At 42.0% G+C, this 15,644-nt stretch overlaps 2 protein-coding genes across 9 annotated transcripts in view; one reads left to right on the top strand and one right to left on the bottom strand.

Annotated features, from left to right (window-relative positions):
- SLC20A2 (solute carrier family 20 member 2) overlaps window positions 1-1,990 on the bottom strand; it is a 106,488-nt gene extending 104,498 nt beyond the window's left edge. The window contains exon 1 of one of the 7 annotated variants that reach the window (XM_044225287.1): window positions 1,914-1,990. The gene's annotated coding sequence lies outside the window, so the exon portion shown is untranslated. The other 6 variants (XM_044225291.1, XM_044225298.1, XM_044225290.1 and 3 more) reach the window with 6 other exon arrangements.
- An 8-nt stretch (window positions 1,991-1,998) lies between these two features.
- Window positions 1,999-14,084, top strand: SMIM19 (small integral membrane protein 19). Of its 2 annotated transcripts, none has more exons than XM_044225300.1 (4): window positions 1,999-2,079; window positions 6,027-6,164; window positions 7,775-7,899; window positions 12,957-14,084. In XM_044225300.1, coding segments are annotated over exons 2-4 (261 nt in total). In that variant the 5' UTR covers window positions 1,999-2,079; window positions 6,027-6,030; the 3' UTR covers window positions 12,959-14,084. The 2 variants fall into 2 exon arrangements, with proteins under 2 accessions (XP_044081235.1, XP_044081234.1); XM_044225299.1 differs by having other exon boundaries at window positions 12,953-14,084.
- Window positions 14,085-15,644: the final 1,560 nt, after the last annotated feature.

The raw sequence follows: 15,644 nt of genomic DNA, 5'->3' as shown, positions 1-15,644 counted from the left end.
TTTGGAAACACAGTCAAAATAAACTTCTTGATTAAGGATGTCAAAACTACTCAATTAAATCCAGTCAAAATGTTCACCTCTTAATGCACAATGTACTGGACTCCAAACTGCTTATGATATTAAAGGCAAAATGAAAAATTAGGTAGAGACCCCACAATGCAAATAATCTAACATTCTTAACATTTGTATACCCATGAATGTTAGACTCATCAACAAAGTAATAACCAATCCACTGATTTTTATTTCCTTGGTTTGGTATTGGAAAATTACTTTTCTTTCATCATCATTTGTCGATCCCTAATTAGGAATGCCACTTAGAAAAAATATGGTAGGCGGGAGACTTTCAGAAGGCCATTAGGGCTTCCCCAACATTTACCTTCTACCAATGTCCAAGAATAGCCTGTTCATTGGGTAATGTGGTATGTTATGGGAACTAGGATAAAAGAGACACGGTGCTTTAGAAACTATCCAATACCCAAGTAAAGAGAATAATTGCAATTCTATGCAATTTTAAAGACATCTTCCAACTTGAAAAACATATTAATTCACTCTATGAGTCATTTTATAATGCCAACACCCTTTTTCGCAAAAGCAGAAACAGAAGTAATTAATAATATACATACTCCACATTTAGGCCTATTTAAATCAGACCCATGTATTCAAAAATTTTTGAGCAACCTATGCTTACACAAGTTATCCCAGAAGATTAAATGAGATAAAGCATGTACCATTTGGCACAGGTCCCGCAAACAGGCAGTACTCAACATTATCCGTTATTATTGTTCCTAATGTTCCAACTTCAGAGTCAAACTAAATGGTTATAAGGCATATATATGGCAATGTATATATGATACATAAAAACTAACATGTATTAATACTATAAATAAAGCTAGTACCTTACTGTACCAAGCAATGCTCTCCAGACAAAGGTGAGCTTAATTTTAACAGAATGAGCCACAAGAAAAGGCAGAGAAAAGTTGCTAAGGGATTTGTGCTAAATGCTAGTTCTTACCTCTGCTTATTAATTAAGACTACAACTTGTACAAGGTCTAGGATGAATTATAATTAGCAGTCAGCTGACCCTAGAGAACTAGCTCAACATAAACAGTTAAGACCTCAAGCACGTGGACAATTACCATTTATGCCCAAGGTTGCTACCAACCACTGAAATCTGATGACTTCCACACTGATGCTGAAATCCTGCATAAATTCATTACCTGTCTTATGCCAGAAAACCTATTTCTCAAGCCCCTATACACACATTTTTTATTTTTCTTTAAAGACACAAAAATCACTTCAACGGACAACACGGCAACATCCTGGGCACATCCAGTTTTTAAAACAACAGTCTCAGCCACGCAACATTTATTGTGACAGAGAAAGTGGGAAGACAGTGTGGAGAGCATATGCTTTCTCAAGTGAGGTATCAAAGTAAATATTAAAAGTAACTTTATGTCCTCATTACGGGGGAAAAAAAAAAGTCTTCGTGTTGCCCAGCTTAACCCCGATTCGTGGGACCATGCACATTCCCCCTCCCACGCTTTGAGTCACGCCCGGGCGCGCCGAAGCGGGGCGGGAAGAGGCACGGAACTCCGGGCAACGACCTGTCCCCGCTACTTCTCGCCCGACGTTGGCGCACCACAGCTCCACCCACGTGGGCTTCCAGACGCGGGCGGCTACACCCCCCGCCAGCACCGGCGCCCGGCGCTCCGGCCCGCCCGGCCCGCCCGCTGGGGGCTCCGGGCTCGGGCCGGGGGCTCGCGGAGGGCGGGGGGCGCGCAGGTGACGCGCCGCGGGGAGAGGGGAAAGGGAGCCCGGCTCCACTCACGCGCCCGGGGGCGGCACCGGAGCAGCCGCGGCGTCGCTCCCGTTCAAACACTGAAAAGGGGGGCGGGGAGGGCGGGGGGAAAGACCTGGCTCCTCGTTTCATCCGGAAACCGGCGGGCCGGCAGGAAATGACGAAGGCAGAGGTCGTCCAGGTCCGTTCGGCGACCGGGCCCCGCGCGTCCGGCGAGACTCCGGGGGGAAAGAGCCCCGAGCGGAGCAGCCTGGCCGCGTGCCGCCTCCCGAGCCAGCAGCGTGAGTGGACCCGCGTCTCCGCGCCTCCCGGGCCCGAGGCGGGGCCGCGTCACTCGGCCCCGCCCCCTCGCCCGCGCCCCGCCCCGCCCCGCCCCGCCCCGCCCCGCTCTCGCCGCCGGGGCCTCGCGCGGGAGGGGGAAGGGACCGCTGCCCGCCGCGCGTCCCCGGACCGGGGCCCTGAGCCTAACCCGTGCCGCGAGCCTCTCAGGGTCGTGAGGAATAGTGAGGCTCCGAGTGCGGGACATGCGGGCGATACACCGAGGCAGCCGCGCCGGCGACCGGGGACGGTGCCGTCGCGCGCGGATGTGTTCGGATCGCGCAGGGTTTCGCAGCCTGCGAGCGGCGAAGCGCCAAAGCCGTCCCGGCAGCTCCGGGGGCGGCCGTGGTCGCTTCCTGGGAGGGGATTCTACTCTATCCCCCCGCGGCTGGATTTCTCTCCGGGAGGAGCGGGTGTCGCAGAGCCGGGGGCGCGACTGGAGGGGCTCAGGTTTGGGTGTCAGGTGCGTGGGACAGCCCTGGCCTGTGCAACTTGGGGCAAGTTACGTAACCACCACTCCCACCTTCCCGGTTTCTTTTGTAAAACGGAGCTTCAGGACCTCGCGGCAGAAATGCAGCATGCGGACTGCCCTACTGGTGAACCCACAAACTGCCTCCTTCCTCTTGGTTGAAGGCCTGTTACCTCGTACCCTTCTGATTCAGGGGCTCAAACCTTCAGTGTTTCAGAGGACAGAGAAAGGAAATTACATTTACGCAGTGGGTTGTGTTGTAAGGCACTGCGTAAATGATTCTAATCCGAATTTGTATTCACATAGCAAAGCTCTGAGAGGCCAAAATGGCAACATTTGAGGCATAATGACAAGTGCTACACAATTTTAGAACCACCTAGATATGGAGTCAGGAACCTGAAATCAGGAAACGGATTTTAAAACTTAGGATATAATCACTTGATCCCTGGAAAATTTTCTCCTAGTTCTCAACCTAAAAGTTAATCAAACTAAAACTAACCCCTTAGTTGCTATATTTTGGGAACTCTGTCTCTGGATACTAATGTTTTACTTGGGTCTTAATTCAGCTCATCCTAGAATTTCCTTACCGAAATTGTTCAAGCATTAGTGTCCAGGAAAAATATGTGAAAAAAGTTCAGTTTTCTCAAAAGAGCCCTCAATGATGATCTAGGCACATGGCTTGCTACCTTAGTGATCTTGCTGAAATATTAACTTCCCAGGAATGCACCATTGTAATGCCCATGGGCATTTTGCTTTAGAAGAAGGCTGTGGTGGTAGGAAGTAACTACTTAGCAAGTATGTATGTGTACACTTGGTTAGACTGTAGCGTGCTGGGAGGTGACGGTCATAGTTCAGGCCACATGTGGGCCATGGGTCTGCACTATGACTCCGCACAAGGCCATTCCTTATTCCTGGCAGTCTCGCAAAGTCGTGCCATTGGTCATGATGGAGGACTGGGCAGGAGAGGCCTACCCTCAGTGCAAATCTTTCACAACTACAGTACTAAAAATAATTCAAGTGCGTGTCCCTGGAACTGTGGAATGGTAGTGTCATTGCATACCAATGATGTTGTATAATACATGTTGTTTCATTCATGTTAAAATTTTACCATTCTGGGTCAGTAGTAATTCAAAATCCTTCTCTAAATACTTTTCAAGACCGACATATTTGTAGCAGGATGAAGACAAGCTCTGTAGGAATATACCCCTTATTAAGTGGCCCATGAACAGAATTTTGTGAGAAACTGAAGCAAGAAATTAACCTGGGTCAGATCCATTCAGGTGTTAGAAAACAGGTCAGAAACACTTCCGTAATTTGCAGGTAAAGGACACCTGAAAAATGTTCTAGTGGCCATTGCTGTATGTCTCCTGTTTCTTCCTGAATTTAACAGCTCCCAATCCTGAAACCTACCACCCTTGTGGCATAATTGTCTGTGGCCTTCTGCAGCATCTCTAATCAGATACTCAAAGTCATCTCTTTTTGCCCAAAACACATTCCTTGTTGTTACTTTTTAGCACCAGCAAAATTCTAGATTCCATAAATCATAAAGATAATTAGAGTCTCTTGTCTTCCAAAAGTTTCCATTTCTAAAATAGACTACTTACTATGAATCATAATGTTACTTTCAGAGAAATTCTGGAGTTTAGTTTTAGGAAATAAGAAAACTGTGAATATACCAAATCGCCCCGTGTCTTCCTCTCTCTCAAAAAAAAATCTGTAGTCAGTCTTTCATATCAAAGAATTGGGTCTGGTGTGATGTTTAAATAATATTTAGATCTTATGTCTATAAATTTTTATGATTTAAAGTAAATTGTTTTTATTAATACTTGGCTAATTTTCACAAGACCAATCTTTATATTCATCGGACACCAATAGGTCTTTTAAAGTTTTCACTCTCGACCTCAGTGTCTAGAGGCTAAGTTATATGATCATTCATGACACTCGCTTTATCATAAATGAATACAATATGTCCCCAAACATCTGACAAAAATTTCAGATGTCAGAACAGGGAAAATATGCCACCTGGCCTAAGAGCAAACTTATGGAAGAATTTTATTCATTTTATGCAGAGGTGAGCTATAGGAAGGAAAACAGACATTTCCCTTAATGCACACTTATTAACTTACTAAGCCAGATCTACATTGCAGAACATTTTGGAGGCTTACAGGAGATTGGAAGATATTTTAGTGCAAGAATGTCTGCAATGCCTTCATTGTTGTAGGATGTCTAGAGAAAAATTGCAAAATAATTTCTTGGACTTTTCAGATACTCTTTTTCTTGGAATTAGAAAATGACTGTCTTATTCTTAGAAACTACAGTACATTGATCACCTATCACTTGTTCAGTTTTTCTCCTTCTTATAGAATGTCTTAAAAATGCTTTTGGTTTTTTTTCACATAGTAGGTCATTTTACTTATTAGACTTACCTTTTATGTCCAACAGAAGGGAGGTACTTTCTCTTCAAGGAAAAATTCAACTAACTCTCAAACACAAAGGGGAAACCATTACTCTTATACTTGCTGTTTGATACACTGGCTCTTACCACTCTTACTTTCTGTGGAAATGTCCAAAGAATCCATTTCCTTTGAATAGAAGTCACAGCTGTGTAAATAGCAAAAAGTAACTTTTTATCCCATAGCTTCTTTCAAGCGTATTTGGCCAGGAGGCCAAAACTAGATAAAGCTTCCAACATTTTCCACTTGCTGGAGAGGCCAGTGGAAGAGCATTGCGAGGGCTGTCTTGTCTTTTCTAGGGTGCCATCATGAGCATGACAGGATATTTAACATCATGGCCAGTTGTTTGGGTCTGTGTTTTAAAATATTTGGGTGCTTGGGCGCCTGAGTGGCTCAGTCGGTTAAGGGTCTGCCTTCAGTTCAGATCATGATCCCAGGGTCTTGGGATCAAGTCCTACATCAGGCTGTCCTGCTCTCCCTGCTTCTGCTCTCTCTCTCTCTCTCTGTCAAATAAATAAATAAAATATTTTGGTACTTTTATCTGGTGATAGTTACAGTTCAAAAACTGGACAGTAACATTTCAGCCATATATCCTTTTTGTTATCTTTTCGTAATTGGGTTTTTAAACTCCAGTTTTCACCTTCACGCAGAAAACAAAATGTTTCAAAATCAAAAATAAGGGGAAATATGTTACATGCCCTAGTTATGTAGGCCAGGAGTTGGCAAACTTTTTCTTAAAGGGCCAGGTAGTAAATATTTTTGGCTTCAAGGGCTAGGAAGCAAAAAGCAAGGATATTATACAGGTACATTTTACATTTTAATCATTTAAAATGTATCTGTTTAGACATGTAAAACCATCTCTAGCCCCTGAGCCATCCAAAAGCAGGTGGCAGGCTGGACTTGGCCAGCAGGCCTTATGTTTGCCAGCCCCTCCACAAATGGTCTTACCAGCACTAACAGAAACCCTCCTCCCTTCTCTTTCTTCCAGCCCCATGCCTGCAGGTTACGGGGTGATGGGTGACGATGGCTCTATGGATTATAGCGTTCATGAGGCCTGGAACGAAGCCACCAATGTTTACTTGGTAGTGATCCTTGTTAGCTTTGTTCTCTTCATGTATGCCAAGAGGTAATTGTTTTAGTGTTTCAGGGTTGGAAAGAAAGTGGGCGTTTCAAAAGTTGACATGTTTGTTTGTTCCAAATTAAATGCACACAAATAATTTCATCGTATTTTTGTTCCTGCTAGGGAAGTACTGTCTCCTCGGGTCTGTTCTCGAGCTCTGGATGCCAGTTTGGCTTTGAAGAGCCCATTGCTTTAAGATTTGGTGTCCAGCTCTAGGCACCCTGACCGGCTTTGTATTATATTATATATATTATATACATTAAATATATAACATATTATATATATGTGTGTGTGTATACACACACACACACATACATAAACATATACACATATATTTCTAATATAGCTGAGTTTGATCATCCAGCCTGGGTTCACGGTCCCTGAAATGCAGAAACCAAATTCCTATGTTTTTAGCAATTCTCTCCTCACACATTTTAAGCTTTCCCTTCTGATCCTTGTACACAACCGTATGATAGCACTTACTGAATTATAATGGTATTATCTGAATTATAATGGTATTATCTGATGACTTGTCTGTCCCTTCCACAAAAACTCCAGTTCCTTCAGAACAAGGACTTTGAGCATTATAACCTTTGTGTCCCTGGCATGCCACATAGTGTAAATCCTCAATAAATATTTCCTGCTTTAATTCCAGGTGTTGTAGCATAATTTATTCTTTTCCATACTTACTGGCTCCTTTCTTTTAAATACCAAAAAAAAAAAAAAAAAAAAAAGGGGTGGGTGCTTTGAAGAAAGGCAGTTTTAGTTGGATGGAGTCACTTCTCCTTATAGCCACATGCTTCTTGGTATTCTTCACCAAGGTTAAAAAAGCATTCGATAGTTCGGAGTAATTAGTAATTGAGAAATAATTGATGTTTGGCCTGGGTAGCACCTGCTCTCAGGCAGGCAGTTTTGCCCTTCTGGGCCACATGACCCACCTTACCCCCCCTCCACCCACCCACCCCACCCCCACCCCCACCCCCGCCTCCTGCCCCATCTGGATGTCTGGCCCATTGACAGCCTGGCCCCAGGGGTGGCTGAGAGAAGGCTCCACAGGTAACAGGTTTTCTCCAAAAATAGCCACCACTTCCTCCCCACCATCCTGTTTTAAAAACAGAGACACTGTTGTTGATTTTAAGTAGATGGATCCACTAAGGCCGTGCTATTGTATTTAAGAAATACAGTGATTCATTATTTTCCAAAATTAAGATCTACCCGTATTCTGTTTATTCTCTAACCCTGTAATTTAGCTTTATTTGGATGACACCAGAGGGAGGAGAAAAATAAGATATTTTCTAGTTGGTGCATTTTGCCATAGAATACTTGATTTTTGGAGTAGAAGCACAGTGGAGGTATGTAACTTTGTTATATGAAGTGGCTGTGTTCAGCTTTCTTTGATTTCTTCGAGCTCTGTGGCCTTACACATATAACTTCATACTTTTTAGTTAAGGGAAGAACACTGGAGTCAAGGAAGCATCTCACAGAGACAAAAGAGAAGATGAGCTCATTGTTACTTAAGTCCTTTTAACGTAGCTTCTAATTACTACGGTCCTGAGTCCATTACAGCCTGTAGCTATTAGTATAAATCTCTCTTTCGTATTGGTTTTGTGTTGTAGGAATAAAAGGAAAATTATGAGGATATTCAGTGTGCCACCTACAGCAGAAACTTTATCAGAGCCCAGCTTTTATGACACAATGAGCAAAATCCGTTTAAGACAACAACTGGAAATGTATTCCATCTGTAAGTATATTCTGTGTTGAAAGGAGGCATGTTTAAAAATCGATTTTTTGGAATTGAATTCAATTAGCAAAAATTATCAGAAAGAGTTGGTAATGAAAACTTAGTGCCTCTTTTAGATGCTCAGAGCAGTATTAGCAAAGGCAGATCTGCCGTGAAGTTGACGCTTCAGGACTCTTTGCTTGTACAGGGCCTATCCAGGACCCTGAGAATAGCCCTAGAAAGGTGCTCATATGATGATATTTTTATAAATTTTGCAAAAATTCAATATTTGAACCATCAGTTAAGACTGCTGTCTCTGCCTGCTCCAATCTGCCCTCTTCTGCACTTCCCCTCATGTGGAGTAGCATTGAAGAAACCAAGAGTGTTTGGGGATCTGGCTGAGGTTGAGTTGGACCCGCTTTGGTTTGGGTTTGAATTTTGTATTTGTGGAGTTTGCAAGCATTTCCATTAGAACTGAATCACTGCAAGCCAAAGCAAAATAAGAATGACTTGCAGGGGCGCCTGGGTGGCTCATACTGTTAAGCCTCCAACTCTTGATCTCAGTTCAGGTCTTGACCTCTGGATCGTGAGTTCAACCCTTGCACTGAGCTCCATGCTAGGCCTGAAGCCTACTTAAAACAACAACAACAACAACAAACAAAACAAAAACCAACAGCTTACAAGAATATGGCATGTGATATCAATGTGCAAGGCCAGAGTTCATGTCTTATTATTAATATGTCAGATAGTACTGAACACCATGAGTATGTATATCAGAGACAAGAAATAAAGTTTAAAATACATTGAGCCAGAATGAATTGTACGCCTAAGCCACAGCCTTTTGTGCCACTATTTAAAAGAATGAGTTGTGGTTGGGCGCTTGGGTGGTTTAGTTGGTTAAGTGTCTGCCTTCAGCTCAGGTCATGATCTCAGGGTCCTGGGATCGAGCCCCACAATGGGCTCCCTGCTCAGTGGGGAGTCTGCTACTCCCTATCCTTCTGCCCCTCCCCTCTATTCATGCATCCCCTCTCTATCTCAAATAAATAAAAATCTTTTTAAAAGATTAAAAATTTTTTAAAAAGAAAGAATAGTAGTTTCCAAGGTGTATTATGAAGTGAGAAGAGCAAGATAAAATAGTATATATACCAGGATGCTACTCTTTTAAAATCAAATGACCAAAATATCCCTTGTGTTATCTATATGTAATATAAATGTCCTATGTAACCATGGAAGCATGGAGGAAGGCTTGGAAAGATACGCGTCAGATTATTAACGTACATTACCTTGTGGGACTGTGTGGGATTTAAGGGGAAAAGACTGGACATTTTTAAAAGACGTCTACAGTAAAAAGTCAGATGTGTGTGCACGTGTGTGTGTGTGTGCATAGAAAGAAGGAAGAAAGGATGATCACCCAAGATATCACTAGTATATATCTTGGATGGAATGGAATTTTAGGTGAAAAATAGAAAAATGAAATATAATTTATTTATTATTATTTTTTTATAAACATATAATGTATTATTAGCCCCAGGGATACAGGTCTGTGAATCGCCAGGTTTACACACTTCACGGCACTCACTATAGCACATACGCACCCCAAAATGAAATATAATTTCATCTAAAAAAATAGAAAAATGTGTGTGTACACATATACGTATCATACATATGTGTATACACATACACATATCTTTAAATAAATAAATTATTTGACACAGGGAGTGATCACAAGTAGGCAGAGAGGCAGACAGGGTCGGGGGAAGCAGGCTCCCCGCTGAGCAAGCAGAGAGCCCAATGAGGGAATCCATCCCAGGACCCAGGATCATGACCTGAGCTAAAGGCAGAGGCTTAACCCACTGAGCCACCCAGGCGCCCTAGAACCTCTAAAGTCTTTTTTTTGTTGTTGTTGTTTTAAAGATTTTATTTATTTATTTGACAGAGACAGAGATCACAAGTAGACAGAAAGGCAGGCAGAGAGAGGAGGAAGCAGGCTCCCCGCTGAGCAGAGAGCCCAATGCAGGGCTCGATCCCAGGACCCTGAGATCATGACCTGAGCTGAAGGCAGAGGCCTAACCCACTGAGTCACCCAGGCACCCCAGAACTTCTAAAGTCTTAAGCACAAATTTTACCTTAACTAGTGACAGCAGTTCCTTTACGGGAAGGAACTGGGTGGTAGCTGCAGGACCGATCAGGTAGGAGGGAGATAAGCTTTTTACTGTTTCCTTTGTTCCTTTTGCGTTTTGTACCATCTGCATATGTTACAAGTTCAAAATAAGAAGTAACATTTAACATAGCAGCATTATCTCAATAGCCAAAAGGCGGAAGCAACCGAAGTGTCCTTGACAGATACGTAACATGTGGTAGAGAAATACAGTCGATGTCATTCAGTCTTCAAGAGGAAGGAAATTCTGACACATGCTACAGCATAGATGAACCTAAGGACATGATGCTTCACAATTATTCTTATGAAGACAAATAAGCCAGTCACAAAAGAACACATATTTTACTTGTTGGAGGTAAATTCGCAGAGGTGAAAGGTAGAATGGTGGTTGCCAGAGGCCTGGGGAACAAGGAGTGGGGAGTTCTTGTTTCGTGGGTGTGAAGGTCAGTTTGGGCTGATGGGAAGAGTTCTGTGGATGGTCGGTGGTGATGGTTGCGCAGCACTATGAACTGTACACTTAGAAATAGTTACAAATGGCAACATTTGTGTGTATTTTACCACAATAAGAAAAGTTCCTTAAAAAAATTTAAATACTAAAAAATAAAATGAATATAGAGGCAGAAGCTCTATATGGAAAATTCTAAAACATTAAGTTTCCATGCATGCCCAGTCAAAACGAAGTTATTTCCTAGCAGTAATACACTCAATAACATAGTCTATACTATCATAAACCAAGTATAGAGGTTTTTTTCTTCTTTGATGACAATGCCATAAAATATAACTTATCAGAATCCCTGTGTTTATAAGGTGTGCTAGTTTTCTGCTGCTGCTGTAACAAATTACTAAAAATCCTGTAGCTTCAAACATCGCAAATGTGTGATGTTACAGTTTTGTAGTGTAGAAGTCCTACAACAGTCTGAAACCAAGGTGTCAGCAGAGCCCTCTTTCTGGAGGTTCTAGAAGAGAGTCTGTAACTTTGCCTTTTCCAGCTTCTAGAGGCCACGCACATTCCTCTGCCTCCATCTTGGGAGCCAGCAGCATTTAATCTTTTGGATCATTCTTCCTTTTTTTGTAGTCTTTCTCTGCACTCAGGAAAGTGAGGCCCATGTTATTTTTGAGGCCCATGTGATTAGGCTGGGTCAGATAATACAGGGTACTCCCTCCCTCACAATGTCCTTACCTTAATCACATCTCCAAAGTCCGGTTTGCCCTGTAAAGTAACATATTCATAGATTCTGGGGACAAGGGTGCAAACATCTTTAGAAGCCATTTTTCTTTTAAATAGTATATGTGTGGGGCTCCTGGGTAGCTCAGTCGTTAAGCAGCTGCCTTCAGCTCAGGTCATTGTCCCAAGGTCCTGGGATCAAGCCCCCCACCAGTCTTCATGCTCTGTGGGGAGCCTGCTTCTCCCTCTCCCACTCACCCTGCTTGTGTTCCCTCTCTTGCTGTGTCTCCCTCTGTCAAATAAATATGTAAAGTCTTTAAATAAATAAATAAATATTATATGTGTGGATTTGCACATTTTATGAATTCCCTCACAGTGGCTCATTCTTAGTGTTTGTGACCTATCTAGTCCTGACAGTCTGGCAGTTCAAGAGGAAATAACAAAAAAATTCTTTTTCTTAAAGAGGATTCCCAGGCGCCTGGGTGGCTCAGTTGGTTAAGCAACTGCCCTCGGCTCAGGTCACGGTCCTGGAGTCCCGGGATCGAGTCCCGCATCAGGCTCCCAGCTCCATGGGGAGTCTGCTTCTCCCTCTGACCTTCTCGCCTCTCATGCTCTCTCTCACTGTCTCTTCTCAAATAAATAAATAAAATCTTTAAAAAAAAAAAAAAAGAGGATTCCCAAAATTGTACAAACTTTAGGCCACAAAAATTTGGATGCACCCTGAGTAGAATAAATAAATAGTAGCTCTCTCTTGGCTAGTAAAAACTTAAAGAAGAGAGTGAAAAGTTTTAACATTCACAAAGATTTTAACTCCATACTTTGTCTAGTTGCAGGTTAAAACCATTCTTCTTCAATAAACATTTCTCAGAAGTACAGAAAGGATGCAGAATGCCTATCTGTTTTTCTTCTAGTTTATATCAATGACAGCATTCAATAATAAGTCTCTTAGACTCAAAAGTTGAAATACAAATTCCTTATGATGTGGACAAAAGTAGTAGTATTAACTTATCTTAAGGTGGAAGTGGGAGATAAGAAAGAAGGAAATTATAAAATGTTAATTTAACTTGGGGTGCCTGGATGGCTCAGTCGGCTAAGTATCCGACTGTTGATTTTGGCTCAGGTCATGATCTCAAGGTTGTGAGATCAAGCCCCACATCAGGCTCCATGTCCAGTGCATTCTGCTTGCCCCTCTCCCTCTGCTCCTCTCCCCTTCCTCCCCCCAACTCGTGCATACACACTCTCTCTCAAATAAATAAAATCTTTTAAAAAAATGTTAATTTTAATAGCTTCATTAAAAAATTATTTTACGGGCACCTGGGTGGCTCATTGGCCTCTGCCTTCCGCTCGGGTCATGATCTCAGGGTCCTGGGATTGAGCCCCACATCGGGCTCTCTGCTCAGTGGGGAGCCTGCTTCCCCTGCCCCTCTCTCTGCCTGCCTCTCTGCCTACTTGTGATCTCTGTCTGTCAAATAAATAAATAAAATCTTTAAAAAAATTATTTTAAAGCTCTGAATAATCTTGATATACAAATAATAATAAATATATAAAAATGGATATCAGCAGTATTGAGAAATGAGAGGATCACAAAATATAATAAATTTTCTCTAAGAAAAAATTATTTAATTCAAAGCTAATTCTTTACTGAGAATCATGACTTGACTGTGATTTAATGATGTTAGCTAATAATTATTTTTCACTTATTAATTTTATCTCTTTCTTTTGTTGTTGTTTTTTGTTTTGTTTTTGAATAGCAAGGAAGTATGACTATCAGCAGCCACAAAACCAAGCTGACAGCGTGCAACTCTCTTTGGAATGAAATCACAGAAAACGAACAACATAAGTAATGGTTCAGCAGTCTGGTAGTAAGCTCCTAAATATACTAAATCATGGACAGCATTTTTTTTTCCAAACCCTACGTCCCTAAAATCACTTCACTTGTCATTTCTCTCCAGTTTTATTTTTCTTTTCAAAATTATATCGCCAAGTCATTTATTATACCAAAAAAGGGGGAAGGGGAAACAGGGGAGGAACAGACTATAACCAGGGATGGTGATTTTACCTTGTGAAGACCTTTGATTTCTTCAGGATACAGTCAGTGAGGAATAGAAATACATCTTTGGAAGTGACACTGGAGAGTATGCCACTGTGATTTAAAACATTTTTGTGAAATTCAAAAATAAAAATCCAGTCCTTGGAAGAATATCATCCTCTTCAGTCGTATTCTGTGATGAATGTAATACAGGTAGTGGACAAATTTGTGTTCTCACTGCTGTCCTTACTGCGCTTTAATTGAATTAACGATCTTCGCTGCTTCCGCACTTGTGCAGGAGACTGTCTTTTCTACTCTCTGCTAATTGTGGAAGCTTTCTGGGATTGGAATATTTTCCCTTCATTGTGTTCCCAGGAACTTGTTTGCATTTTTTTTTTTTTTTAAATCCCCCAGTTTCATCCCATCAGAACAGTCTTCTTTGGACCATGCCGGAGGCATGCCGCTGAATAATATACCCCTGTATACTGGTGTTGGCAACTTGCTTCTTGGCCGTGTAACTCTCAAGTTTAATGTGACTGGTTCCTTACACTTTTCTATTCTAGCATAATTAAACTTCCCTGAAAACTCTCCTTTCTTGTACCGTACATTGAAATGTTTTTACCTAGTTTTTCAAGTTTATTTAAATAAAAGCTTGTGGGAGGTAGTGGCCGGGAAATTTACCTGTCCCCATCACTGTCGTAGAATTAGTTTTTGAATCAAAGCTCGTCTTGATTTTAAGAGTTAGAGTTAATATTTCAAGCATTGTTTCCTTTTCCCTTTATAACTGTGAAGTAAAGAACATAAATTTTAAATGGAAAGATTTAGACTAAATAAAATTATGGAGGGAAATTGCATTTGCTTTTAAATTTTATTATTCAAAAATGTCTTTCTTGTACAAGGTGAATTGTTGAACAAATGGAATAACTCTTTCTTGACTCGCAGAAGGGTTTGAATGCACTACCAATACATACACTGAAAAACCAACTTCAGGACTGTAAGCAGTTAAAATTATGGGCAGGAGGTCACAGAGCAGCAAGGGGACAATTTTCTTAAACTCTGCTTTGCTCTTGGGAAAGCCACTTTATATTTCTGTGAACAGAAACTGTAATCAGGAGCAGGAGCAGTTTCCTTGTGTCACTGACATGTTGCACAATCTGGACAAATTACAAAAACTGACCATCTTAGATGATCTGTAAAAATAGTGTACATAAGTAAATGTAAGTCCCAGTGAAATTGACTGTGGTTTGTTTTTGGTTTGCCTCCACTAGCTACAGTCAAAACCAAAAGGTGGTAGATCCTTTGGTGAGCATCAAACCTTGGCAAGGGAGAGGATGAATTCCTCCCCATTTTTTCTCTAAAGCCAACTGATGGGAATCACACCCCAACCCCCCACCCCCCACCGGCAGGAACAACAGTGAGTCTGCCTTTGAAGTTGCTTCTCTGCTTCAACAGCTGAGCTGGGAAAGGGCTGGAAGGCTTGCAGCCACACTTCAAAGCCACACCAGCTGATAGTACCGCTTCTCCTCTCCCTACCCCCAGCCCACTCATCCAAGGGTTCAGTGAAACTATTTTCTTTGGAAGAAAACTGGAATGACTAATAAACTGGTAACTAACACTTGTGTTCTCCTTTTCCTCGTTTCTTCTCTTTTTAACGCATAAGATCTTCAGCAGGAAGCACTGGTGAGCCTCTCCTGGTGTCCGGCTTCATGGTGGTAAATCACTGGGTGTTTAGCTAGTGCTGGCCAGGCCAGCCACACTAAAGGAAGAAGTTAGCCTCCAGAGGGCACAGGTGTTTGTTATTGATCTATACAGGTGGAAGTCTTTATGATTCATAAATGAAATGCAGAGTTGATCATGAAATTGTAATGTCAGAACTATTTTAAGGCTGGAGAAGAAATAGATAAAATTATCGTAATAAAAATCATTTCCATGGCTAAGAGTACATTTAACTTAGAAAATACAATTAAAGGGGGAAAGGACAAAAATATATTTTGCGGCACCAAGTACTTCATTCAACAAGCTGTTGAGGCATATAGACTCTGTGCTAGCTGTCTGTGATCTAGAGGCTATTCTAGTCTAGTAATAGAATCAGAACTGGAATAGGGGCTGAAAAACCAAATGGAAATAGAAAGGACACTTGGCTCCCTCCAACCTGCATGCAAAACCATGAACATCACAAAGTGGGAACTCAAGCCTAGTCTTAAATCTGTTTTCCACTGGACAACCCCCCACCCCCCGCCATTAAAGCCAGAGCCAAACTTACACAAAACTATAAGGCAAGAAAAATATCCCACTCCTCTTTTTGTCCCTCTTCAGCCTCCTGTAAGTCTATGCGCAGCACAGCCTTGAATGAGGATGTGAGAGTAAGGATGATGCAAGAGGCTCCAGAACCAAGGGGGTGAGCCCTATGAACT

This window comes from Neovison vison, chromosome 11, assembly GCF_020171115.1.
Source record: "Neovison vison isolate M4711 chromosome 11, ASM_NN_V1, whole genome shotgun sequence".
Lineage (NCBI taxonomy): Eukaryota > Metazoa > Chordata > Mammalia > Carnivora > Mustelidae > Neogale > Neogale vison.
The sequence above is the reverse complement of the archived record's forward strand: the minus strand, read 5'-3'. Positions and strand labels throughout refer to the sequence as shown.